This window comes from Lepidochelys kempii, chromosome 12 (genome assembly GCF_965140285.1).
Source record: "Lepidochelys kempii isolate rLepKem1 chromosome 12, rLepKem1.hap1, whole genome shotgun sequence".
Lineage (NCBI taxonomy): Eukaryota > Metazoa > Chordata > Testudines > Cheloniidae > Lepidochelys > Lepidochelys kempii.
In genome coordinates, this window is record NC_136391.1 from 31,177,852 (window position 1) to 31,205,557 (window position 27,706).

Below are 27,706 nucleotides of genomic sequence, written 5' to 3' on the forward strand. Positions count from 1 at the left end.
CCCACCGCCCCTGCCTGTCTGTTATGCGTTCAGAGAATAGGCTGCAACTTTAATAACCAGATGGTTACCCAGTGGTCTGTGTCACATAATGGAGTGGGTCAGTCCCAAAGAGGGTCCTTATCTCCTTGTACCACCAAACCTCACCGTGGAACTTGTAGGGAATGAGGCTAAGGGATTCTCAATGGAGGGCTGTGGTAAAAGCTACCATTAGGGATGGGAACAATGTAGTCACCTTCAGAATACAAGGGGCGGGGGGAGGAGGGGAACCCATCTCCTTGTACTGGTCTTACCTCCTAAAGAAATCAGACAGCATTGTTCCTGGAAGGCAGTTACTAACGCTTATTCAACTCCAAAAGTAGTCTGAAAAAGAAGCAAGAATGTAGAGCTCTGATCCCTTTGTGACAGAACATGTTTCCTAACTTAATCAAGACTCGTAGTTATTATGGGAATTGTTGCATCAGGAGAGCATAGATGAAATCTGTGTGTTGATATATAAGTAATAAAAGCTATTACAGTCTGCTCAAGAAGGGCTCAACCAAATAGCATATAGGCCCCTGTTTCTGACACACTTTCTGCTCTTCTCTCAGCTTCGGTCCGTTATTTCCTGCTATTTCCGCTAACTCCACCCATATACTTCCAGCCTCATGCACTTTTAGTTTAGATTAAAGAAAACAACAAAGAGAGGAAGCAAGCCAGTATTTCCAGGAGAGGGAATGCAGTGTACTTCTCTCCCTCTGAATGATCCTCCATCTTTAATTGCCTCATTGAACTCCAGCCAAGTAGACAGGTAGAAATAGTTCTTGGGCTAGATTTGTGTGCTCTGATTTAAGGTACAAATGAAACATTGCATGGATTAATCCATTATTTTAATTGTCTGTTATTTAATGTCAGTCGAGTAGCTTCTGTTCTCAGAGGAATGCTTTTCCTGCTTTCTACTGCCATAGAACAATGCACACGGAGAATGAATATGCTTGTCTGGGTGGACTATTTCTGGAAATATCGAACTGTTATACATTGAACCTAATTTTATCAAATGTTTCTTAAAGCTGAGATGTTCTAAAATCATCAGAATAGAAGGATGGAGAGAGCAGAGCAGGTGTCCTTGTTATTAAATCCCTTCTCGGAGGTTGTTCTCTCTTTGAACCATGCTTTAAAAACCTCCACTTTGTTACTCTGGACTTATGGTGGCTTAACTAGGAGCAGAATCTGGCTGTTTCTGCTTCATTTTAATATGCTGATCTACTTTAATCAAAATCAGGGGACCTGATTCCCCATTGCCTTGCTCCTAGGGCAGTAATTTACAGATCAGAAAGGTGATTTTTACACCCACTTTAAACAGGTGAAAATGACTGCAAAAGGCAGCAAAGAAACCAGTCCCCTTGATATAATATGTAGTTTTTCCAAATGGGAAGTGCCATGTTTTTATTGTACAGTCTTTCCTAGGCATTTTTTGTTTTGTTTTTTTTAATTCCATTTTTTTTTTTTTTTTGGACAGCAACTTCCCCTCCAAGAATAAGTCTGTTTCATGTCTTGTCTTTTTCTCTTAAATTGCATTAATCCAATGTTTTAAAAGTAATACCGTGTAAATCTTTTTTAATTAAAAAAAAAAGAACCATGTGATAGAAGTGTTATGTAGGGTGACCAGATGTCCTGATTTTATAGGGACAGTCCCGATATTCGGGGCTTTTTCTTCTGTAGGTGCCTATTTCCCACCTCGGCCCGTCCTGATTTTTCACACTTTCTATCTGGTCACCCTAGTGCTGTGTCCTGTGTATTGACTCGGTGCACTTTTTTTATTCTTCTAGAAGCTGCCATTTTTGGTTAAATCCAAGAGTATTTAACAGCAAGTTGCAGCTATTCCAAACTCAACCTTTTTCTTATGGCACCTGTTGTTGATTAAGTTGCAGAAATGCTTCCCGTCCATTTTCCAGTATTGTACAGTATTTTGTGTTTGGATACTGCTTTTCCAAAATGATTTCCACAGTCACTTAAGCAGCTGTGAAAAAACTCAAAATGGTAACCTGTTTTAATAAGTCTTGCTATCATAGTACCAAGTAATTACTCAGAACAAGTTACCCATATCACAGGGTTTTTAATTAGTTGTGTAATTAGTACAGTTTTTAGATCATTTCAAAGACTATTTTTTTAAAAAGTAATATACTGCTCCCCACTAAGTTGATATGGGGCAGCTATGGAGGGATTTGTCAATTATCGGACACACTGGGCCCTATAGACACAAGGTCATACTGGAAGTGGTTCAGAGGCACTCTTCCCCTTTGGGCATCCTGGAACTCTTTAGGGGATCTTTTGTCTACTCTTTTGGGGGGTGCTTTTCTCCTGGGATAGCCACCTGTCTCCCTGCCAATCATATGTCTAGACCTGAAGGGGTCATCAAGGTGCAGTGCCTACATGCAGGAGAGCTTGGAGTATGCGATTGTGATAAGTTCCTGTGCAGTGGCTTGCCAAAGGAGGAAAAGCTTTCTGTGCCCTCCTTCACACTTTCACATCTAGACAGGCACTAGACATAGTCTGGCTTGTGTAGGTCTTCCAAGTTGGGAGCTATGAATAGCATAAACTGAGATAGTGATTTAGAATAAGCAGTCTGGAAAATGTCATTTATTGTTGTATGGGTCAGATCATACTAAATGCCTATTCTGTGGAAGAATTGTATTTTAGTACTTAGGTGAGCCAGGTTTGGCATCTAAAATTTTGCACCTAGTGTTGCACCTAAAATCCCTGTATCCTCAGACTGTCTCTTTTTGTGTCAGGTTTAAGGGTATTTGGTCAGTTCTCTATCGTTATTCTTTTCAAATATAGAGCGGTATATTGTCCAAAGGGTAGGCAGAGAAAGTGTGTAATTAGTGTGTTTCACTAGGCTGAACAGAATACTCAGCAAGGTATAGAGGAGATTGGATGGTGTTTATGAATGAATGTCATTATTTTGACAGGATGATGAATTAACATGCCTGGCTTTGGTGGCTAAGTTTCATGAGCAGTTTTGTGTGGTCTTGTCCGTGTGGGGACTTGTGGTAGTTTCTGAAACAGCATTGTGTGTGTTAGAGAGAGAAATCACAGTTAAGTGAAAGAAAAAGCACCGTCTAAAGTTATTTTGTTCTGGAATTACGTCTAGTCTTTGTAAGTATACTTAAACTATTAACCCACTACTGCCTCTAAGTATGATTTGACACAATTTCTCTTTTGGTTTCTCACTTTTTACAATGTTTACTAATTCACCCCATTTTTAATTGTTTTAACCACAAATACATTATTTTGGGCAGGGGGTGATTAGAGGGCTGAGATTTTCAAAGGGATTTGGACACCCTATTTCTGTAAACTTTAGTAGGAAGTGGGTTCCATTGGCAAAACTTTCAAAAGTGTCTAAGTCACTTAACCTCAGGGCCATATTTGCAAAGGTATTTAGGTTGCCTAAATGTGCAGATAGGTGCTTTTGTAAATCCCACCAAGAAGCTTGGAGAGTTAAGTGCTTAACTCAAGTGTTTTTGTAAATCCTACCAGGTACCTATCTGCATATTTAGGCACTTAAATACCGTTGTAAATATGACCCACAAATCCCATTGAATTTCAGCAGGACTTAGAATCTTAAGTGGTACTTTTGAAAATGAGACTTGGGCTCTGATGTCATTTAGGGCCAGATTCTGAAAGGTATCTAGGTGCCTAAATATGCAGATAGGTGCGTAGTTTTGATTTTTCGAAAGCGTCTAGTGCCTAACTTCTGTTGATTGCCTATATTTTTAGGTGCTTAAATAGCTTTAAAAATCTGACCCTTTCCTCTTTTGAAAACATTACTCCAAATTCCTCAAGCAGTTTTGGGAAACTTAGCCTGTTGTTTCTATCTTTATTTGCTTTCTTTATATTGAGGAATTCCTTGGTGCCCATTGTGATAGTGTCTGTGCACCTTCCAATAGGTGAAAACCAAACACATACAAATGGGTGTAGCTGATTATGAGAACATTAAAAAAATAAATGAGAAAAGCTCAATAAATAAAATAAATGAGAAAAGCAGAGGACAGTGCAAAGGCTTCTTCATTCTCTCCAAAGTTGACCCTATTTCTCAAAATATAAATTTGCCCTTTAATCAACCTGTAATAAAGAAAAGCCTTCTCTGTTGGATCATCCCATCCATATATTTTCAAGAAAACTCTGAAGAGAATAAATGAGCTGTATATCATGCCCTGAAGTGCAAAACACCCAAGCTCTGTTGCCCCAAAGGAGAGAGGTGTGGATTCCAGAGTCAAGGATATATCAAAAGAAAATGCCTTGCAACCAGCCCACTTTTTTTTTAACCCAGGATGCTGTGAGCTAGATGCTGGCGGCAAATCCTGCAGTGTAGCACCTACAGTATTGACATGGTGTCAGTGAGCTGAATACCTGTCAGAACATTCTTTTGCTGTGCTCTTAAGGTGGCCAAATTTGTGCACAACACTGACCTCAAGCAAAAGGTCTTGTAGAAAACAGTGCCTGCGGCGCTGGGAAGTTCTACCTGGAGGGAGGGAGGAAGGAAGAGGGAACAGCCACAGCTAGTTACACTAGTAAGTTATGGCTAGCCAGTTGGTCTAACTAGTAATTAATTGGAGAAAATAGTTCGTTATTACAGAATATAGTCTCTGGGTTCCACCTCATAGCTGAGTCATAGAGTTGTTCTAAAAATATAAAACCAATTTCCTCTATTAGAAAATTAATTGAACTGCTTTTTTGTTAATTTTCCAGGAAAGGAATTTTCCCTCATATTTGGAATGTATCTGAACAGCTGTTAATTTGATTGTTAGATTATTTAATATTTTAAAAGAACACCCAAAGAGACTCTAAATGCATCTTTGAAAAGAGAACTACAGTACCTGTTTAATAGGGTGAAGCTCCTCATAGACTTTTTTTCTTTGTTGTGTCAGTTTTATTGCTATTTTTCCTCTCTTTCAATTTTTCTCCTTGAAACAAGTTTGTGCCACCAGAAGAAATGGCCTCTTTTATGTGATTGTTTTTTTTCTTTTAGTCTATTGATTAAAAAAAAATCTTACTTTTGAGAAATGAAACAGGCTAAGCCCCCTGCACTGCAATGGGATTTGAATGAAGGAACCATTGTGTCCATTATGAACCCCACTGATTTCACCGAGATTCTGTGCTGGCCTGCTCACGTAGCTCCCATTGCAGGATAAGAACCTATATCTATATAAATATTACTTCTAAATACTCAGAAAATTCATTCTCCACTCAGTCGGTTAGTGCTGTCATTTGGGGAGGTGTATATGCCGTGATTTTCATACACAGCAAAGAGGTTGAATACCCTGCTTTAAATGCAAAACTCATCTCAACTCTAACTATGGTGCCAGAACTAGTGTCTTCGTCACTTAAAATACTGTGTGAGACCCCAGTCCTGCAGATACTTATGCTTATCTTTACTACCATTAGTCCCATTTCAAGTATTTCATTGGGACTGTTCATGGTAGTAAAGGTGAGCGTGTGCATAAGTGTTGCAGTATCATGACGTATGTGAACAACATATGCAGAGATGCAATGAGTGTGATTAATTGCAGTCAAAAGATAAATGAATTTATCATGAACTTAGTTTGCCGCATCTGCCCTCTGCCCACTTATTCATTTCCCATTGGAATCTTTCAAATCTGAGCAGTTTTAAACACTTGCCATTCTTTAAAAAATCAATTTGCCAAGAAAATATTTCCTTCCTTCTCCACTTAGACAAGGTGTTTTCCCAAGCTCACACCTGCCCAAGTTCCAGGATGGATAAGTTTCAGTTCTAAACTAGTACCAAGTTTTCTGTTTACAAAAGTCGTAAAGTCTGTAATCTTGAGTGCTTCCCAATCTCAACACGAGAGCTTTATACTTTTGAAAAAATGAGATTCATAGCTTATTGCCCTGAAAGGTCCCAATATAATGAATTATATGTAGTGACATTTCAGGTCCTTTTTAGAGGTTTTCGTAGCTCCCTCTGAGACCCCACACAGCTGCATTCATGGTATTTATTATTATTAGTTATTTTTATTGTGTTAGCACCTAGAGGCCCCAGTTGAGGGTTCTGTTGTGCTAGGTTCTGTACAAACATGTAAAAGATGGTCCCTGCCCAAAGAGCTTACAGTTTAAGTAGACAGGATAGACAAAGAATGAATTAGTGGTGGGGATGAGAAGGGATATAGACAGATAAAATAATATACCCAATGTTACACAGTAAATTAGTGTAGAATTAGATGTAGAACCCAGGGCTGCTAAGTCCCAATTCATGCCCCTATCCGCTAGACAATGCTGCCCCAATGTCCTATGGCACCTACCTTCACTGGTGGAGGGATGTGAAAATTAGTCCCAATATAATCTCTAAAACACGTACATATTTTTTCTATCACTTGTCATATATAGACTATATGAAGAAGTGGTGTAAAGATCCTATCAACGCTCATTTTGGGTGATCTGCATGCCACACTTTTAGCTTTGCCACTCATAAATACTGCAGTCATCCCAAAGTAATGCCAATGAAAACCTTCATGCTATTGTGTCATATCTTTTTTTATATGTATTATAATGTTGTAAACTTTTTCTTCATGTAAGTAAATGGTTAGTTGGAGACAGTTTATTTGCATTATCAGAGGAGTGAAGTTTTGGAATAGCCCTCCAAGGGAAACAGTGGGGGCAAAAGACCTATCTGGCTTTAAGATTAAACTCGATAAGTTTATGGAGGAGATGGTATGATGGGATAACATGATTTTGGTAATTAATTTATCTTTAAATATTCATGTAAATAGTCCCAATGGCCTGTGATGGGAGGTTAGATGGGGTGGGATCTGAGTTACTACATAAAATTCTTTCCTGGGTATCTGGCTGGTGAATCTTGCCCATATGCTCAGGATTTAGCTGATCGCCATATTTGGGGTTGGGAAGGAATTTTCCTCCAGGGCAGATTGGAAGAGGCTCTGGAGGTTTTTCGCCTTCCTCTGTAGCATGGGGCACTGGTCACTTGCTGGAGGATTCTCTGCTCCTTGAAGTCCTTAAACCATGATTTGAGGACTTCAATAGCTCAGACATAGGTGAGAGGTTTTTCGCAGGAGTGGGTGGGTAAGATTCTGTGGCCTGCGTTGTGCAGGAGGTCAGACTGGATGATCATAGGGGTCCCTTCTGACCTTGGTATCTATGAATCGTATAAATAATGCTGTATTATTATTGTTTATTAGTATTCTTACTGGACTTTACATTAAAATACTTATCCCATAATTCTATGCAGTGTGGCAGCCACATTGTCTCTGTATTATCCCATAACTGTCATTTCAACTCTCTGTAGTGTGAAGTGGATCGTGTTCCACAACTTACTTTTATATTATTTAAAGTGTGAGTGTCCAACTTTCCTCGTACAGGTCTCTTCATTTACTGGAGACCATGAAAGTTCAATCTCGTGTGGAGGTAAATGCCTGCAGATCTGCATTGTGCCTGGAATGTAGATTACGTTATAGCAATTGCAAAAATATTTGGAAGAGAGGAGCTGTGTCTTTAAAAAAAAAAATAAAAAAAACACAACAAAGAAACAAAGGTGGGGGGTGATTTTCAAAAGTTTAGCAGAGACAGGGGGTCTTATGTTGCTAAACCCCATAGTACATGCTTTTGAAAATCTGTCCCATATTTTGTATTTGTGGTAGAATTTAGGAATGGTTGCCTTCACACTAAGCCATGTCACATCAGAGACTGTACTGATGTTACCAAGGGCATAGATCAATCATAAATTTGATCCCTATCATTTTTAAAGCTGGTGAGAACTCTTTAATAATAAGGTTAGCCCAGGTAGTTCATTGGTATGACACTTTGTGTAGCTTGCTGAGGTGCATGTAAAGAATGGAACAAAACAGAGTTTTAAAAGGCATTTCACACAATTATTTTCTGCTTGCTGATACAGCACCAAGTAGTACTAGTCAGATGTTTTGGAATGTAAGTCTAGATTTACAGTTTACAAACGCTTAATGTAAAAACTACAGAAACAGCAGCCAGTTACTCGCAGGAAAATTATGAAAGTTCTGTTGTGGTACAAAAAACTACATGTGACTGGTTTCAGAGTAGCAGCCGTGTTAGTCTGTATTCGCAAAAAGAAAAGGAGGACTTGTGGCACCTTAGAGACTAACCAATTTATTTGAGCATAAGCTTTCGTGAGCTACAGCTCACTTCATCGGATGCATACATGTGACTGGTTTCAATTAGTAAGAGAAAACATTACTAGATCAGCTTTGAATATGTGTATGTGCACATGGGTATGTGCTGATAAGGAAGGACATTGTGTATTGAAAACCTATTCAGTTTTTTGAAGCACCTTATATCACTGGAGCTTATTTTGATGTTGCAATGGAGCTATTCAAGATCTAAAACCAAATAATGGTTTTTGAAATATTTTAAAAATCCCCTCCTATTTTTTGCTCCAGCTGCACAGATACAGAGAAGCACAACTTACAGACCTTAGCTAGAATTTTATTTCTTCTTCCCATGACTTCAAAGTAACGATATGTTGTGGTCTTGCCATTAATGAGAGTATATCAACAGAATCGCAAAACTAGAGTATTAGGTTATTATTGCAGTAGTTTGAGAATCAACTACCATTACAGAAACAATGTGTTCAAACGTTTAACATTACAAATGTTAAGAACACACTGAACCTTGATTGCATGTAACCATATTAAAGAAAAGTCATCCCAACCATGCATTTATGCTATTTAGGAAAGTTAGACCTAATGAAAGCAGTGTGAAAACAGATTTTCCTTATATTGACACTGTTTGCGGAGGGGGAAGGAAGGGAAATCTTTGGTACATGTAATGTCCCACAAGTAAATACAATTCATTTTCCTGAATTACAGTACAGTATATGGGTAATGTTTTGGGGAAAATATTAAAATGAGAAGTGTAATACCGCTTTCCTATTGCACACATCACCTACGTGCTGAGTTTTGCAAGGTCAGCAGTTATTCTGAAGTTGAGCAGAAATGGCTTCACTGGCTTTAACTTTACCAGTGCCCTTGATGAGGTGCAGAGTTGTCAGTATTCTCGTAAAATTCCTCAGTGATGGCTTCTTCTGTTCTCTTTATTTCCTTAACTGAACATCTGTCTAATTGTTCACCTCCATTGCTTTAGTGCTTTCCTCATCCTTTCTCTGTTTCCAGACAATAAACTTTATTTTCTTCATAAGAATTCAGTCTACGCAAGGGTATTAGGCAGCTTGTTTGCACCTTTTAATTTCTGGAAGTTTTCCAGAAGGGCTTTTGCAGTAGTTCCAATGGGTTCATCAGTGAATCATGTAACATAATGCAGCATTGTGTTTGGGTTTTTATCCATTACCTTCTGTTTATAAACAGCTGCTTGGAAATTTTCTTTCTGAATCTAAAAAAAAATATCTTTCACATTTTTGCGTGTGGCATATGGGTAAGACCTACAGTACCAGATTTTCTTTTTTTTTGGTCAGGTGTTCAGGTATGTACAGCAAGTGTTTAACTTAAAGGTTGGAGGGGGACGTAGGTTATTTAAAAATAAAATTTTAAAGATGGACCTATGCAGAAAAGCAATTTTTTAGCTATTTAGTATTAGCTGGCAATGTTTTTATTTTTAAAATTTTAAAAACTGTGAATATACAGAAAAGTGACCAACATCCAGAGTTATACAAATATCTAGAGATCTTTCTCTCTTTGAGACACCATTATTATTCACAAAAATAACTGGCGGGTTTGTTCTGTTAATGTTCAGTGCTTGTTTAGCTTTCTTTAATTGTTTTCCTTGTCTAAAAGGCTTTGTATCAAGGGCATGCATTGATTGTGCTGGCAAATATTTTCAATAAAGACTAGTTTTCAATCATTCTTTTCAGCTGTTACCCTTACCACAGTTAACAACACTTCCCAGTATTGAATGTGTCTTTTTTTTTTTTTAACTTCTGCTAATGTTACACAAAAACTTTAAAATTCATTAAGGTGGCGTGCACAGCCTATTGTAATATGCATATACACCAACTTCATTAGAGGTATTCAAAAGAGCCAAGTCAGTGGTATATACAGGGCATTTAAAAAACACTGCCAGTCAATATTTACTGTTTAGTAGCACACAGAAGAAAAATAAACATAAGAAGAACAGGATAGAGTGAAATTGCCTATTATATTATTGGACGATACATTTTTCCTTGAGTACTTTTGCAGCCCATGAATTGGAATTTGATACTGAAAAATTGTGGCTATATGCATACTTAGTTACAAAATGAAAATTTCAGGGGTTTTCATGCTGAATGATTTTAAAAACTAATACAGACTTTGGGCCTAATTCTTAATTATGCTAAGGTCGCATAATTTTTACACACACTTTAAGGCCCCTTTTTAATGTCAGAATAGTGTAAAGTGGCCTTCATGTAAATGAAAATCCAGACCCCTTATGTCTGGAGTTGACTGAATTGAGTTGTATGTATTGGTCAGCAAAATTGCTTTGCCAATTTTTTGGTCTAGAAGTTCATCTTACATTGGTGTAAATCTTAAGAAGTTACTGGAGTTACTTCAGATTTACAAAGGTGCAGCTGAGATCAGAATCTAGCCTTTTATCCGGTGCTTTGATCACTATCAGAATAATAGCAAGTGGGCCAAATTCAAAAGACCTCATTCCAGCCTTTACATTTACATCTCTGATTATTTTTTTCATGCCTGTATTTTTGTTCATAAATCAATACACAAACTTTCTCTTGTTTGTGCTTGCAAATCAGGTAGTTAAGTGCCTGCATACATGATGTGCATATTCAAAAACAAGTTGCTCATATTCATATGAGACTTTTTGTACATGCAAAAAGAAAGACTTGAAAAATATTCATTCAATATTGTGAGCATGATCCTGCAAATCCTTACTTGTGATAGAAGTCATCATCAATGTGAATATATAGTGAATATATAGTTTCATTAACTTCACTTTCCCACAATTGGCCACTTATGAAAATTTGTCCTGAAATGTTTTTGCAAAAGTATGCAGCTACTTAACTTAGGGGATGTGAACAGTTGTGGGCACAAGGAAAATTATTTAATCATCCAACTAAACTTTGTGGGTACACATCTGTTAGACATCTACATTTTTTACTTTACACTCAGAAAATTAGACAGTTTGAGGCCCCTATAAAAATCTTGTCATAAATACTCAATATTAAATTCTGCAAAATCTGCCTACACTCCATTTCTTCCTTTGTGCATGGTAATTTATCTCATATAATTATTCCTGTTCACTTGGAGAACTTCTAAAATTATTCATCTTTAAGGAAGTGACATGTTTTAAGAATATCCATATCTGGATTGATTTTCCTGAGAAATGAAGTATATTTCTGGTAATAAGAGAAAGTGAAAGTACCATACAAATCTACTGGTGAGCCTTAATGTACTGTATAGAAGCCGTAGTGAATTTCTGTACCCATGGGTGTCACTGTTCTGCCAATTGATTCTGTGACAGTAGGTGTTCTTACAGTACAATAACCCCATTTTAAATATTTTTGGCTTATATCTAGAAATTACTTTTTTTATCTGACAAATAGTATTTGATTTATTTCCATATTATTGTGATTCCATCTTCATACTTTCCATTAAGGAAAGATAGTGTTTTGCTAGTCACTTGTGTAGTTCAGAACTACGACTGTCTTTAACTATTAGATATTGTTGTAGCTCAGGCCTGGTCTACACTAAAATTTAGGTGAACCCAGATTTGCTGCTCAGGGTTGTGAAAAATCCACATCCCTGAGCGGCAGTGCCTCTCTGGGGAGTGGACTACCTATGCCAGCTGGAGAACTCCTCCCATTGGCGTAGGTAGTGTCTACACTGAAGTGCTACAGGGGTACAGCTGCAGCTGTGCTGCTGAAGTGTTTCAAGTGTAGACAAGTCCTCAGTCTGAACATTGCTTCCAGGAGGGCAGACTGCCCAGAACATCAGTGATTTTACTTATTACTTTGTGTTATAAATAATCTTGTTTTTTCCTGCAACAAATAAATCTTTGGGCCTCCCTGAAAAAAACAAAACAAAACGCACATTTGTGGTTACAGTATAATAAAAATAAACCATTTGGCGTGACTGCAGATGACATTTATCAGCCTATTTCTGGGTGCTCTTTCTCTCCCTGTATAATACAGAACATAATTTGTCACTTTGTAAATACATTCCAGCCTAAATCCCTGCCAGCCTCGGTTAGTGTTTGAAGGATTAATGCACTGTGCAGTGCATGTCTGCACTTTCAGGCCACAACATAGCTTATGATTATGAATCTTGAGAAAGCAGTGAAAAGGGGTGTCTTTTTTGGTGGGTGCTTAAACATTTGCTGCCTTTTTGGCCATTATGGTTTTCTTGTCTTTACTTTTCATCTGTACAGGTGGTATTCACCATTTCTATAGTCGTGAAGTCTGTACGTTGAAATCAATTGTAAGCAACTTCTATGCTTGTGTGTATATGAAGCTTTATTATGACAGTGCACATATGAAACCCTAGATCTGATTTTGTTTTTAGACAATATTTTGTTACAATAGTAGTTAAACAAGATGATCTCTTATTTTGCTTCTTGTGGAGGTTTTCGAACATTAATTGAGAATATTTATTTCCCCTTAAATCTTATACCACATGTCTTTCCAGTCCAGATGTGACCAGCAACCAATAGAGGTAATTAAATGTCCTGACTTTGTAAGCTTGTCTTCCATCTACTAAGGCTTTAGTTGAGAGTGTCAAATTTATTTAATCTTAGGACATCAATTTGGATTTGATCAAGATTTCAAAAGTAAACAAAAAGGGTCTGTTCTTTCTAGGTCATCCGAAATCAGACCTTTCATTGTTGTTTTTTGGAAATATATATAATATGCCATCAACTTAGTCCTTCAGAATTTGAAGAAATTGAAGTATTTGAATAGGACGCTAAAAGTTCTATTACAGATTCTCAGGCAAGCTTTATTGTTCTGTAACCAAAATGGATATGTTTATTAGAAAAGTAAGCCACATACAAAACATATTGCTAGGATTCTTTCAGATTCCCTAGGAGAATCTCAAAAGAATCTCTTGGAAAAATATTATCTAGATCTGGGGAATGGCGGGGTAAGAAAAACAGTAGATTCTCAAATAACTACCAACAGTTCAAGTGCTTTCAGAAATGAACAAATTGCGAATCCTACTGCAAATCTGTCATAGTATTGAAATAAACTGTTTCAGAGTAACAGCCGTGTTAGTCTGTATTCGCAAAAAGAAAAGGAGTACTTGTGGCACCTTAGAGACTAACCAATTTAGTTAGTTAGAGACTAACTGTATCACTGATAGGTCTTAAAATGGGGAATCATCATCGAATGGGTGTATTTCAAGTGGGGTCCTGCAGGGATTGGTTCTTGCTTCTATGCTATTTTACATTTTTATCAATGATCTGCAAGAAAACATAAAATCATCACTGATTAAGTTTGAAAATGACACAAAAATTGAGGGAATGATAGATAATCAAGAGGACAGGTCACTGATACAGAGCAATCTGGATTTCTTGGTAAACTGGGTGCAAGCAAACTATGTGTTTAATAAAGCTAAATTTAAATGTTGACATCTGAGAACAAAGAATGTAAGCTATACTTACAGGATGGAGGACTCTGTCGTGGGGACAGTGATTCTGAAAAAAGATTTGGTGGTCGTGGTGGATAATCAGCTGAACACAAGCTCCCAATGTGATGCTGTGGGCAAAAGGGCTAATGCAATCCTTGGATGGATAAACAAGGGACTCTTGAGTAGGAGGTTATTTCACCTCTGTATTCACCTCTGCTGCTGGCATACTTTGTCTAGTTCTGGTGTCCATGATTCAAGACAGATGTTGATAAATTGGAGAAGGTTTAGAGAAGAGCCATGAAAATGACTGAAGGATTAGAAAATGCGATTTACAGTGATAGACTAAGGGGCTTAATCTATTTATCTTAACAAAGAGAAGGGTAAAGGGTGACTTGATTACACTCTCTATAAGTACCTACATGGGAACAAATATATGAAAATGGGCTCTTCAATCCACCAGAGACAGTTATAACATGTTCCGATGGCTGGAAGTTCAACCTAGACAAATTCAGACTAGAAACAAAGTGTACATTTTTAACAGTGAGAGTAATTAACCATTGGAACAGTTTAGCAAGGGTAATGGTGCACTTGCCATCACTGACCGTTTACAAAATGTTTTGCTAAAAGATATTCCCTTGGAATTATTTTGGGAAATTCTATGGCCTGTGTTATAAAAGGAGGTCAGACAAGATTATCACAATGGTCCCTTCTGGCTTGGGAATCTATGAATCTACTTTTATAAAATCCATTTTATTTCTTGGGATTAAAATAGATGTGAACTACAGGCAACACAATCACATTCATACAGCACAAGTCAAACCTTTGGAGCCTGAAAATTGCAGTCTTCTGAAATTCTGGTTTAGTGGGTGGGTTTTTTCTTCTTAGTAGTTGAGGAATTTAAAAAAAAAAATGGTAGAGCATCATTTTAGGATAGCTGTGCTGCAGTTTGCAGTTGTGCAGAAAGTTTGATTAAATACAAAGAAACATAGATAGACCATGCTTTCCTGATGAGGGTGGACAAGGTTCACCTTCCTCCTCCATCAGTTTTTTAAAATTTATGTACAGTATAGAATCATTTTCAGAAAACTTGACAAGTTATAAAATCATATTACTTTAAGTGCTGTATAGTGAAAAGACATTGTTCATGGCAGTGGGAGCCATTTATGATGATTTAGAGAAATGATTGCTTCAGAAACCCACAAATTGAACAGCCAAAGGGAAATTAATTAGTATATTGTGCACACATGGAAAATATGTCCACAGTTACATAATAAGGTTTAAAACACTGGTGGTTGATTTGCAATAGTAATCTGCACAACTTGGGAATTTAGGGCCAGCTACAGCACAAAGATTGATGAAATGTGCATGCAGGTTGCAGTCACCTAAGCAAAGGGTGAGGGCTAAGGTGATCTGTGGTAGATTCTAATTGCTGGTAAACTCAAACAAGTCAGAAGAGGAAAAGCAAAAGACTTGTAGAAAAAACTGTAGATAGACAGAATACCTCAGTGCTTTATAACAGTCTAATGATAGGAATTAAATCCTTCATACCAGATTTTTTTGCAAGGTTCTTTCAGTCACCAACAGAGGCTATAGAATACACACAACTCACCAGTTGCCTTCTTTATTGTTTACTTTAAAATCAAAGGCAGAACCCAAACTTCCCTGTCTTCATTCAGACTCTGATTAGCTTCTGATAGGTTAACCTGTCACCAGTCACCTAGTTCTGGAATTTCCCTTCCCATATGTAGGGAATTAACCTAGGAATCTGAGACTATCCTTTTCAGATATCCGCTCTAGCACAGTGCCTGGGGAAAAAGTAGAGGCACAGTTTGAGGGACTTCAGTTTTGTGGAGTGGACCTATTCTGATATAAGGCATAGGTTAGGTTAAAAAGACTGAGAACCAGGGCCGGATTAACCTTTTGTTGGCCTGGTGCCAAACATATCACTGGGCCCCCCTGGGGGCAATGGGGCATGGTACAGGGGGTCGGAGGGGTCAGTGCCCAGTCCAGCGCGAGGGCACTGTTTCCTAGGGTGTCCAGATGTTCCGATTTTATAGGGACAGTCCCGGTATTTGAGGCTTTGTCTTATATAGGAGCCTATTACTCCCCACCCCATGTCCTGATTTTTCACAGTTGCTGTCTGGTCACCCTACTGTTTACAAACCAGCAGCTACCAGACGCACAGTGGCCTGCCCAGCCCTGCACTGCCAGCACCCCCTCAATAGGGTTGCCAGGTGTCCAGTTTTTGAACAGAACACCCAGTTGAAAAGGGATGATTTGTCAATCATCTCATACCTTCGTTTCCCCTGGCGGCTCCAGTTAGCACTGCTAATTGGGCTGTTAAAAGTCTGATTGGCACGGGGCTGGCAGGCTCTCTGCCCAGCTCTATGCGGCTCCCAGGAAGCGGCTGGCATGTCCCTCCGGCTCCTAGGCATAGGGACAGCCACGGGGGCTCTGCAGCTCCCACTGGCCAGGATCCACGGCCAGTGGGAGCTGTGGGGTGGCACCTGCGAATGGGGGCAGCACGCAAAGCCCCTTGGCCACCTAGGAGCCAGAGGGACATGATGCCACTTCCTGGGAGCTGCCCGAGGTAAGTGCTGATTGGAGGCTGCACCCTGACCCCTCACCCCTGACCCAGCCCTGAGCCCCCTCCCATACCCAAACTCCCTCCCACAGCCTGCACCCTCTCCCCAACCTCCTGGCCTGGATCTGAGCCCCCTCCTGCAGTCTGGACCCCTCGGCCCCATCCCAGAGCCCCCTGCACCCCAAATCCCTCAGCCCCAGCACCCATTCCCCCAGCCAGAACCCTCACCCCCTGCCTGAGCCCAGAGCCCCCTCCTGCACCCCGAACCCCTTATTTCTGGAGCCCATACCCCCTCCCACACCCCAATCCCCTGCCTCAGCCCAGGGTCCCTTCCCACACTCCAAACCCCTCAGCCCCAGCCCAGAGCCACCTCCTGCACCTAAAACCCCTCACCCCGGGCCCCACCCCTATGCCCAGCACCCACCTGCCCCACACAACCCCGCAAAAGCTTCACAGCACCCTGCACAATCTGGCCCACGCAGCACCCCACCCTAAAAACAGATCCCCCCATTGCCTAATGCCTCCCCATGGATCCCCTCCTGCCCAGCATCCCAACACACACAGACTTCCCCCACCTCCCACTGGCCAGCATCACTCCCCCACATCTCTGTGCCCAATGCCCTAAAACACACAAACCTCTCCCCCATCCACAGCCCCCCCTCACTGCCCAGTGCGCCCCCTCCCCCCCCGACTCCCCAGAGACCCACTGCCCTGCCCCTGTCTGCACTCACCGGCCCCTCTGGGAGGTGACTGTGTCCACTGGGCTGAGCAGGCAGCGCAGCTGGGTCCAGTCCTGAGGCGGGGATCGCTCTGGCCCATTGGGATCAGCACAGTCAGCCAGGCAGGAGTGGGAGTGAGGCCTGTCCAGGCCAGGCTCCGGCAGGGCTCAGCCGAGCCTCCCATGCTGACCCCATCCCCGCACTGGCCGAGACAGGCCCTGCCTCTGCACCAGTCGCGAGTGGCTCGGCCCTGGGGAGGCAGGCAGGGCCCCACAGGTAGTGGGCATGCTTGCAGCCATGCTGGGGAGTGGGGCAGATCCCTGGGATGCGACCCCCCACAAGAGCCCGCCTGGCCTGGCTGTGCTTACTGACCCTTCAGTCCACCTGGCCTGACTCTGCCCACCGGCCACGCAGCCAGCAGCAGCCCAGCCTGCATGGCGGAGCCTGGCTGTTGGGCGGCGAGCCCCCTTAGGTGAGCTGGGAACCAGTGGTGAGCCACTCACACAGCAAGGCCTAGACGCTGGACCACCGTGGGCGAGGGGCTAAACTTGGCCCCGTGGACGAGTTAGATGGGTCTGTAATGTGCCCCTTCCCAGTGTGGGCCTGGCACCATTGGCGCCATTGTAAACCCAGTACTTCTGAGAACTAAGGTGTCCTTTATTCTCTGGGTTTTGTCAATCATCTCATACCTTCGTTCCCCCTGAGAAGGGGTAGGTGAAAGGTACCAGCTAAAAATCCAGACGGCATGAGAAGGTAGAGATTCAAGGATGACCAGTAGTCCTAAAAGAATGCTATGCTAATCATAGCCCTCAGGTCTGTATGCCCTATATAGCACAGACCTTAGCTTTATCAAGAATGGGTAACCTGGCAATCAGTTTCCATTTCAGAGGCTCTCCCTTTGGGAGGAAAATTAGGGTTTAATCACCTCAGACAGAGAGGTCCCCAGCTGTGCGTACAAGTGTGTATCTTTGCACCAATATCAGGTTTCAGGAAAGCTCTCTTCAAGCATGAAATCACATTTGACAGGACCAGGGAAAACGAATGCAGGAAGTGCTGACTCTCCTGCCCAAAATAAATACATAAATTAAAGTAACAATAAAATATCATCAAGTACCAGTATTTTAACATTTCCCAATATTTTAAGCCTAGAGGAATAGGATTTTGCTTCCTGTTCTGTGAATCCCTTGAGTTTTGGGATTCAGCATTGGAAAAAGTCTCCTATGTATTTTGATATAAAAATCATTCATAATGATATTATGGTATGGCTCTTAAAAGTCACCTAAAAAGGGGAGATATGGAGCTATGTGCTTTCCTTGTGATCTATAAAGAAGCTTGAACTCTTTTTATATTTTAAACAAAAAATTTCCTTGTTCATTACTTGGAAATCTCCAGAATGCCAAGCCTGGTATTTCATTGTTTTGCTGGAAACCTGGTTGGAGGTCTTAGATGTGGATTATGAGCTTTCTAAGACTTCATTTGAAGGGGCAGTAACACGGAATCATTAACAAATATAGTTTCTCTCTTAACCATTTAATTACGGATTTGGCATAAATTTTAAGAAAAACAAAGAGGAAAAAATTACAGTCTGAATTGAAATCACTGCCATGCCTAGTTAATCAGGTTGAACTTTCATGGCATATCTGATGTCATAATTCTGTCCATTCATCCATCAACTCTTCCAGGAAAAAACAGGGAAGACTAGAATTTCTAATGGTTAAAAATAAAAGGGGAGGGAGTACGGACCATTCCCCTTTAACAAAACAAACGGAATCCCTTTCAAGGTCTTCATATATCAGAAATAATCAGAAAAGGGAGCAAACAAGTAAATGTAATTAATGTTTCCTTGCAGGTCACCTTTAAGGAGTTAACAAAATAATTAATCAAAATGTTAAAGTTAAAGTGCAAATAGGAAATGTATTTTATAGAAATTGCTGAGGTAGAAAGAAAAAATGACTATAAATTTATTCCATTCACAATGGCTTCTAATGGACATCAATATGTTATCTCAAATGTAGTGCATGGACCTATTCTTTAAACATCCGATATATTTCTTAGGTTATGCTTAAGGCAGTGTGATTCATTTGTCCTATTCAGCTACACGAGAGGTAACTTCATAGCACTCAAAATACATGCATGACAATATAAAGCTAGCATTACCTAAATATATTTTTGCACCAAATGCCATATGCTGTGTACATTAGGTACAGCAATATTCACAGTCTTAAACCAGAATGAAAGCCTCTTACTTGTTTTGTTCTTCCATCCGTAGTATCTATTGTTGGACACTGTTAACTGTCACAACTCATGTCAAATTGTCAGACATGTTTATAGCTTTCTCTGCTTTGTCAAGATGGAAATTTGAATTTATTTAGTTTTTCCTTGTCACATAGAGGTTATATTTTGGGTCTTATAGATTTAGCTACTTTAAATACGTGATGGTAACTTTACAGACCTTTCTTTGGTTTTCTCTTACAAGTCTCTTATTCTTAAACATTGTCTATTTCTCAGTCCATCTGCACAGCATGTGATGGGTTTTTGTTTGTTCGCACAGATATATGTGTTGGCCCCTCAGAACTACCTATATCCTGAGGCAGGAGAGGGGTTGCCATCTGGATTTTTCTTTATTAATCTGAAATGCATTCTATTTTTCTTTTATCGTCTCCTCAAAAAATCTGATATTTTTAGTGATGTACTGCTTTTAAATGTATAAAGTATATAGACAGTATCCGCTGAGAGTATAATTATATAGTAAACTAGCTGATGACCACTATGTTGCCTTTTAATTATATCTTCAATTTTTTTCAGTACTTACATGAGATATAGGGGCTACAGCATGTTTATTAAGAAGCTTCAACTGTGTATAAAACTAGAGCAGTCAGAAGTAATGGTGTTTGCTGAAGTATTCTTTATCATATGAATTTACCTTTAGTCATCCATTATTTATTTCAGCTATTTGATATGCCATTATAATAAATATTATGACAGAGAAAGCTTTTATGCTTCAACTTATTGTACTGCTCTTCACTTCCTTGCAATCCTTCAGGAAAATGTAACCATGCTTTACCTATATTTAACGTAAATCATCACTTACATTAGAATGAAAAATTCACTATGAAAAAAGGTTCCTTCAATACCAACACATAAATGCACAATCATGTTTACTGCCAAACTACTGTACCAGGTAGTGTTCATTTTTAAACAGTTTTTAAGCTGTAACCCGAATACATAGCATATAGTGAAATTGCCAGTTTTCTTAGTGTTTTCACTCTTTTTAGTTTCCGGCCTGATAAGCATTTTTCTGTCTTGAATGTAAAATAGTTCCAATTACATTCTGAGGATTTTTAATAGTTTTGCTCTTCATGGCAAGTAGGTTACATACAAAACTAAATTGTTATCCAGTGTAATTTCTCTTCAAATCAGCCAAACAATTATCTACAAATACTTGAAAATATTTTAAAAACCTATGCATAAAACCATCTAGCACAGTGGTTCCCAACTTGTTCTGCTGCTTGTGCAGGGAAAGTCCCTGTCAGGCTGGGCCACTTTGTTTACCTGCTGCATCCGCAGGTTCAGCCGATCGCGGCTCCCACTGGCCGCGGTTTGTTGCTCCAGGCCAGTGGGGGCTGCGGGAAGCGGCGGCCAGTATGTCCCCCAGCCCGCGCTGCTTCCAGTAGCTCCCATTGGCCTGGAGCAGCGAACCGTGGCCAGTGGGAGCCGCGATCGGCCAAACCTGCGGACCCGGCAGGTAAAGAAACCGGCTCAGCCCGGCAGGGGCTTTCCCTGCACAAGCGGCGGAACAAGTTTGGGAACCACTGCACTAGTGTAAGGTAAGACTCTTTTTTCCTTGCTATTGGGATATAAGAAGGGAAAGAATTTCTGTGCATATTTTCAAAATGTTTTTTCATTGTGTATTTTAGAGAAGCTATTTGGCTAAGATAATTTTTAATGGGCCATTGAGCCTTTCCTCTCTTGGCTGTTGACTTAAATATGGGCCAAGATAGTACTGGGAAAAAGTTGCTAGCATCAGTTATCTGTTTGGTGGCCTAACTGAAGTATAAATTAGCTATCTCAATGCACTGCCTAAGGGTCAAAAATCCTCACCTCCAAATCATTGTCTCAGTTGACACTAATTCACATCCTTTTAATTAGAGTTGTCAGAGAGACAGTAGAAGCACCACCACCATGTGAATGGGTGAATGGGTTGCAAGTCATCATGCCCATTCAGTCTATGGCCTGTTTACTGAGATGGACGCAAAAGGTCGGATTTGTGAAAGGTTTTGTTTTTGTTTTGTTTTTTGTGATGTGATCAGTGGACATCTGTCCACCGGAAACTGTATTTAGGGTACCAGCTCATTTGGTACAGTCCATTGAATAGCTACCAGAGGATAATAAACTTGTGATTTAGAGATGAAAAGCTCTATAAACTATTCCAAATCCAATCTGCTGTCCAGTCCCTCTTTAATATTATTTAATTTAAAATTAAGTAGTGGAGGGAACATTAATGTCATATTTTTATTGACAAATTGCATAAAAATGTTTTCTGGAGCTTTCTTCTCTGCTTTAGTGAATTAATGTTATGATGTCAGCGTGAAGCTCCTGTGTCTCTTGCAATTGTGAAAGTGACAAGTCCCATTTAAGATTTTTACAACATAAAATGAGGCATAATTCAGTACTAAAATATGTAAAGTGGAATGGTGAGAGACATCAGCATAATAAAATTATGAACATTAGGTCAGAATTTGCACGATGCCATTAACAATCAGTTCTGACGGTATGTTACATTTATAGTAATGATACCTTTTAGCAAAAATGTTTTCTTTTAGTACCTGTATAAATACTGCTACACTTGCATGCTACATGTGTATATAGAGAGATAGCAGGAAAACACGATGACACAGGTAATGCTGAGCTACTGTATAACAAGGCTGCACACATCAATGGTTGTTGCTGATATTATTACATTATTAGGACCTGGTAATGTAAGTGTGAGTCTTATTTACAGGTTTTCAATGTTATATTTTATATGATTAAGAAAAAATGAGTTAAGGCTTGCAATACTTAGCACTTGCCTAGTGCTTCACACCTGGAAGCTATGATACAAACCTTAAGCAATGTTCACAGTACCTCTGGGAAGTAGGTAAGATTTGGTATCTACATTTTACAGAGGAGAAGCTGAGATAGAAAAGTGAAGTAGCTTGCCAAAGGCCACAATAATGGTACAAGATTCATTTCTTTGTCAGTCACTGCTTGAAGAAAACCCATGCAGTTCCAAGTCATGTGATAATCAGTTGTTTGCCTGTTTGTTTACGTCCAAGTGTACTTTTCTGATCTTGTGTGCATGCATTGGTTGTTATTTGTTTCCATTGCTCCTGGTACATAACACTGGAAATATTGTGAGATAAATAAAAACATTTTTTTGTAAATGAACAAAGGCACTTTATGCAGGATAATTGAATGCAAACGAAGTGAGGAGAAAATTGTAAGGAGGGTGTTGAAAGAAGGCTGATCTCTGGTGTCACAATCACACCAAGTAACCTATTTCATAGGGCAGCAGTGGTGAGGAGAAGCCAGAAGAAATTGGCAAAGGGAAAGGGAAGATGTCAGAGGAACATTATTCTAATCATAGTTTGTTTTGATTATACAGTACATTGATGAGAGCTGAGATTTTTTTAATGTGAACACTATTGAGTAAGTGACTCTCAGGGATGTCATACTAAATTGTTTGAGCTTATTCCATTATCGGTCCGTTTGGTAATTCAGGAAGAAGTATTTTCCCCCTTAAACTAAAACCTCCAGACAAGGAAGGGTTTATTGTGCTTTTTAAAAAATGTGTCTCTTATCCTAAATGGGATGCTGCCACAGTTTACCCTCTCCTGTGGTGTATTTAATTTGATGCCCAGGGTCTTATGATCCTCTGTGCCAACTGCAGAATTACAGCAGGAATAGCAGTAGCCATCCTGGAAAAATGTAAGTGAATTTCTTTGTCTTGTGTAATTTTCACCTTTCACGTGCACTTGAACATGTTTTTTCCATGGAGGACATTATGGGGATCCCTCCTTGAATTACTCAAGAAATGTTTTCATTGACATTCTCTCTAACCTCGTGTCTGACAAACTTAAAAAAGCAGCGAAAGAAAAGATAAGTTTAACTTTTTGCAATACAGGGCTGTTGGTTATACTGACAGAGATGGTGGTCCCAGTTCATTGGATGAACTGACAAAGCTCAAGAAATCCATACTTGTAGCTTGCATTTGCTATCCAAGTATAACAATTGGCTATTTATGTTATTTAATATGTTGTTCATGCTTTTTAAACTGCCCATTTTACACCTATAGTAAATCCATCCACAAATCTGGCCTAATACTCCAGTGAATTTCTACTTGTGAAAGTATATTGGAGGTACCACATGTTTTTCCTTTGAACTCGCAATATTGGAGGCCCTTCCTCTTCATTCTTGTAGTCAGTGGCAGAAACTTGAAATTTGACACCAAGAGCGAAAGTATTACCTGAGAAATAGTGTGTGGACTTGAATCACTGTCCCCAAGAGCATAGTAACGAACGGCTTGTGGTTTAGCCTGTTGAACTACTTGATGTTTTGACCCCTTATTGTCCTTGTGTTTGTAGCATTTTTGTTCTTTTCCCCTTGGAAAAGACTGCAGAATGTTTTAGAAATATAACAACAATAATTTAAAAAAACACTATTAAATAAACAGCTTAACACTGCAAAGCTGAAGAGGAGCTGCAGTTGAGGAATACTGCACCAGGCTAGCCAGAATTGTCTTGCTGGCCTCTCTGAACTTTGAGCAAAAGAAAGTATTTTCCTGTGGGACAAAATTAATTCCAGCTTTTTAGTGATGTGCAGCTTGTGGGGATGGCAAGACTGTTTTGGAGAAAGTTGTTTTTAGCCCTTTCAAAGCACCATGACTTCATGTTTCCTTATGGGAATTGAGTCTGCTGAAATCTTAGTTATATTTATTTCGCTGTCAATTTAAGATCAGCTGGAGTAGAAAGAAAGGAGTATGAGTGACATTTCAGTTAATCCTCACCTGCAGTATAATTGCAATGGGCACGTTGGGTGTCAACAAAGTAGAAGAAAGAGGAAAAGAGAGAAGCATCACTGAGGTGGGATTATGAAGACGTTGGAAGCAGCCAAATCTGCTTCTCCCAGTGCTGACAGGTCCCTCCACACCACCTATGCTTTGTTTCTCCAAATATGCCCACTTTATTATTTCTTGACCGCAGTAAAGCCCATCACTCAGCAGGGCCACCTGCAGGGTTTACACTATCTTAAAATCCAACCTCAAATACTTCAGTTTACTACACTCTACTGCCATGTTTGAGGCTTCTTCCTTCTCCGCCCCCTCCCTTCTTCAACTCATGCTAATGTCCAACCTGCACGTTACAATTATACTGATTTGTAGGAGAATGGTTGGGCATTAAGTGAAATGTCACACAAATTTCTTTCTTACTGATCCACCTAACCAAATGAGGGTGGTGGTGGTCGGGGAGAAGACATGGAAAAGTGTCACAGTTCTTTGAAAGCATGTTCAAACCTGGTTAGATAATCATATGGGGGGTGGAATCAGGAGCTGTGAGAGACAGCTGTGATCACTAGAAGTGAGAAGGGCACAGATGTGAGTGGTTATAATGCCCTCAGTGGTAATCTATAAGACTTGTTTGTCACAACTTTGGGTGGGAGTACTTGCAGAAAAATCATGGGCATCCAGGCATATTATTCCAGACTCTAAGATAGGGCTTGGGGGGCGAGACTAAAGGCACAACAGTTTCTTTCCAGGGGATGGAACATTGCTGCATTTTGCAGGTACAATGCACCCTCACATGGTGAACAGGACTTCTTTCATAGGATAGGACTGTGGCTGGAAGGAGCTGCAATCTACTTGTGTCTGGACAATGGAATTCCCATAAGCCTTCAAGGTTTACAGTGAAAATAGACTGCAAGGACTCTAGACCACTGGGTAACTGTTTTAACTCATTTGTTCTGAGGTATGGAGTCAAAATAGTTCAACAGAACTGTGGAAAAAGGCCATTATTAAATGGATAATGCTGGAAAGTTCGGGCTAGCCTTTTGTGGTGTTGCCTCTGCCTCCGCTGTTTGAAAAGTTGACTTTAGGAGTATGAGTAAGGCTACATTTTAGTCACGGATATTTTTAATAAAAGTCATGGATAGGTCATGGGCAGTAAACAAAAATTCATGGCCTGTGACCTATCCATGACTTTTACTAAAAATACCAGGGAATAAAACTTGGGGGGGGGGGGCTGCCCCGGTGCTCTGCAGGTGCTGGGGGAGGGTGGCCTGGCTGCTTGGGGGGGACCCCCCGCTGGTGCTTGGGCAGGTTGGAGGGCCCAGCAGGCTCCCTACCTGGCTCCGTGCCTCCTCCTCCCCCAGCAGCAGTCGAGTTTGAGTGTGGGAGGGGGCAGGGGGTTGGGGCACGGGACGGGTGAGGCGGGGTCTGAGCGGTGTTTACCTGGGGGAGCTCCGTGGAAGCAGCAACATCCCCCTCCGTCAGCTGCTAGGCGGAAGCAGGCACCACCTACAAGCACCACCACCACAGTTCCCATTGGCCGCAGTTCCCGACCAATAGGAGTTGCGAAGCCAGTGCTCTGGGTGGAGGCAGCATGCAGAGCTGCCTGGCCATGCCTCCGCCTAGCAGCTGACCGAGGGGGATGTCACCGGAGGTAAGCACCGCCCAGAGCCCGCTTCACCCTGTCCCGTCCCCCTGGCCCCTCCCACACCCAAACTCAGCTGGTGTGTGTGTGTGTTTGGAGGGGTGCGGTGCCCCGAGACTGCCCCAGCAGAAGACTGTGCCTGAATCTGTGACTTCCGTAACAAACATGCAGCCTTAAGTATGAGCAGTCTCCTCTAAAGATGCTGTGACCAACTAAACTTGTATAAAATGCTGTCCTTGCTCCTTTCTTTATCTTTTATATCAACTGCTGTGGATATTATAGACAGCCTTAGGACTATTTTATCTTTAGAGGTGGTTGAATGAAAGTATGAATGTTTTAAAGTATTTTGTGTGATATGTAATGTGTGTTTTTTCTATAATGGTATATTAAATGTGTGCATCTCTTTTTAAACAATAATTATTTGTTTACTTTTTATTTTTATTTCATGATTTGCATCCTCACAAATGTCAGCGAGGTGGGAGAAAGAAGAGATCATGTTAACCTTAAAACTGTCTGCTGTCAGTTTATTGGGCTATATAAAATTGTATACCATGCAGTGTATGTGTTTAGCAGAACCGCAAACTTAGAATACTGCACTTGGCATTGAATGCTACACTCGTCCATTCATTTTCATGATTTATATTCACTGTGGGCTTCTAATGTTAAACAAGGGAATTCAGACATGTTCCATAACACATTTACTGTAACATGATACCGTGAACTAAACTTGCTGTTATTTATCTTTATTTTTTTTTTAATTTTCTCTCGTTGCAGCATAAAGCCAAGGTAGAAGCTATGACCTTAGACCTCGCTTCTCTTCACAGTGTGCAGCACTTTGCTGAAGCATTCAAATCCAAGAATGTGTAAGTAGTCAGGCAGAGGATTATATATCATAACTTCTTGTTATTTTAATGTCTTTATCAGCTGAGCACAATTGGTAGAATTCATCACAGTTGGATTGACTTAGAAACTACAATAGGTGAATTCAGCTTTTTCACAGGAACTGAATTGTCTTTTTCCAATGTGCATATTTTTACATCAATTAAATAATATTTATTTTTGCACAGAGAAAATTAATTACAGATCTCGGACAATTCAGTGTATAATTCCAACTTTAATGGGACATTGGTAGTCTGCGACTGTTGAATAAGGCCAAAGCTAAAATATATCCAAAACAGCTTAGGCAACTTCTGTCAGGTTTCCAGTGGTTTGGAAGACAGTCTGAGGTCAGGAATGAGCACTCACTCAGTGCTCTCCCTCTGTTTCTTTTTTAAAAATGTTTTAAAAAATAGTCCTACAGGCTAGGGGCCTTTATTTTCCAGATCTATCTGTGAAGTGGTTGGCTTTAAAAATTGAAATTAAGTAAGATGACAAGTTCACTTAACAATTGGATAACTTATATTGAAATAATCAGGCAAGATTCCAGATGGTTTTATTTAGATTGAACAGATCAATTAATCGCAAACTTTAAGGTATGATTTGGAATCACTAAGTACAAGGTGTTGAGGATAAATTCCACCCATTGTGCTTTAACCCATATTTTGGCCCACTCTGGTTGTTCTGACTATTCAAACCTAATGGTGATTTTTTCACCCTACAAAATAGTTCTGTAACATAACCCTCATACTGTACTTTTCAAGAGAGTACACACTTTTAGACATCTTTGGAGGGGAAAATATTGTAGTGGCAAAAATATCGTGTGGAAAGAATGGTAGGTTTGCTTTTGAGATATTGCCAAAGCTAAATCTCACATGGATAGACAGATGACATTTGAGTCCTTACAGGCCTTTCAGATTCAGAGAACTGTCAAAACTGAATTTCAATACCAATTACTTGACTGCCAAAAATCCTGTGTAACTATTCTTATCATATCACATCTTCCTACATTAAAACTTTCTTGTGTGTAAAACATAATGACCAACGGTAGAAACATTGCCATATTTTAGTACCAACCACTCTCATACTGTGAGAAGAGATAAGCAAACTGATTTTGCTGCTTCTTGGTTCTTAACATGTTATATGCTTTACCAAAGAAAAAAGTGTAGAGGGCCAGTTAAGGACCATAACGTTTTTTCCTGTGCAGTTCTTAACTTGATGTGAATGCTGCAATTCCATGTCACTGTCACCAAGCCTGAACCATTGAGTAGACATATACTGTAT

The 27,706-nt window shown here is 40.0% G+C and overlaps 1 protein-coding gene across 4 annotated transcripts in view; it reads left to right on the plus strand.

The window, feature by feature from the left end:
• WWOX (WW domain containing oxidoreductase) overlaps positions 1-27,706 on the plus strand; it is a 695,867-nt gene that overhangs the window by 149,576 nt on the left and 518,585 nt on the right. For all 4 annotated transcript variants that reach the window (XM_073307994.2, XM_073308003.2, XM_073308000.2 and 1 more), the window contains exon 6: positions 26,321-26,409. In XM_073307994.2, the coding sequence (XP_073164095.2) occupies positions 26,321-26,409 (89 nt within the window). The remainder of the gene's footprint in view (positions 1-26,320; positions 26,410-27,706) is intronic.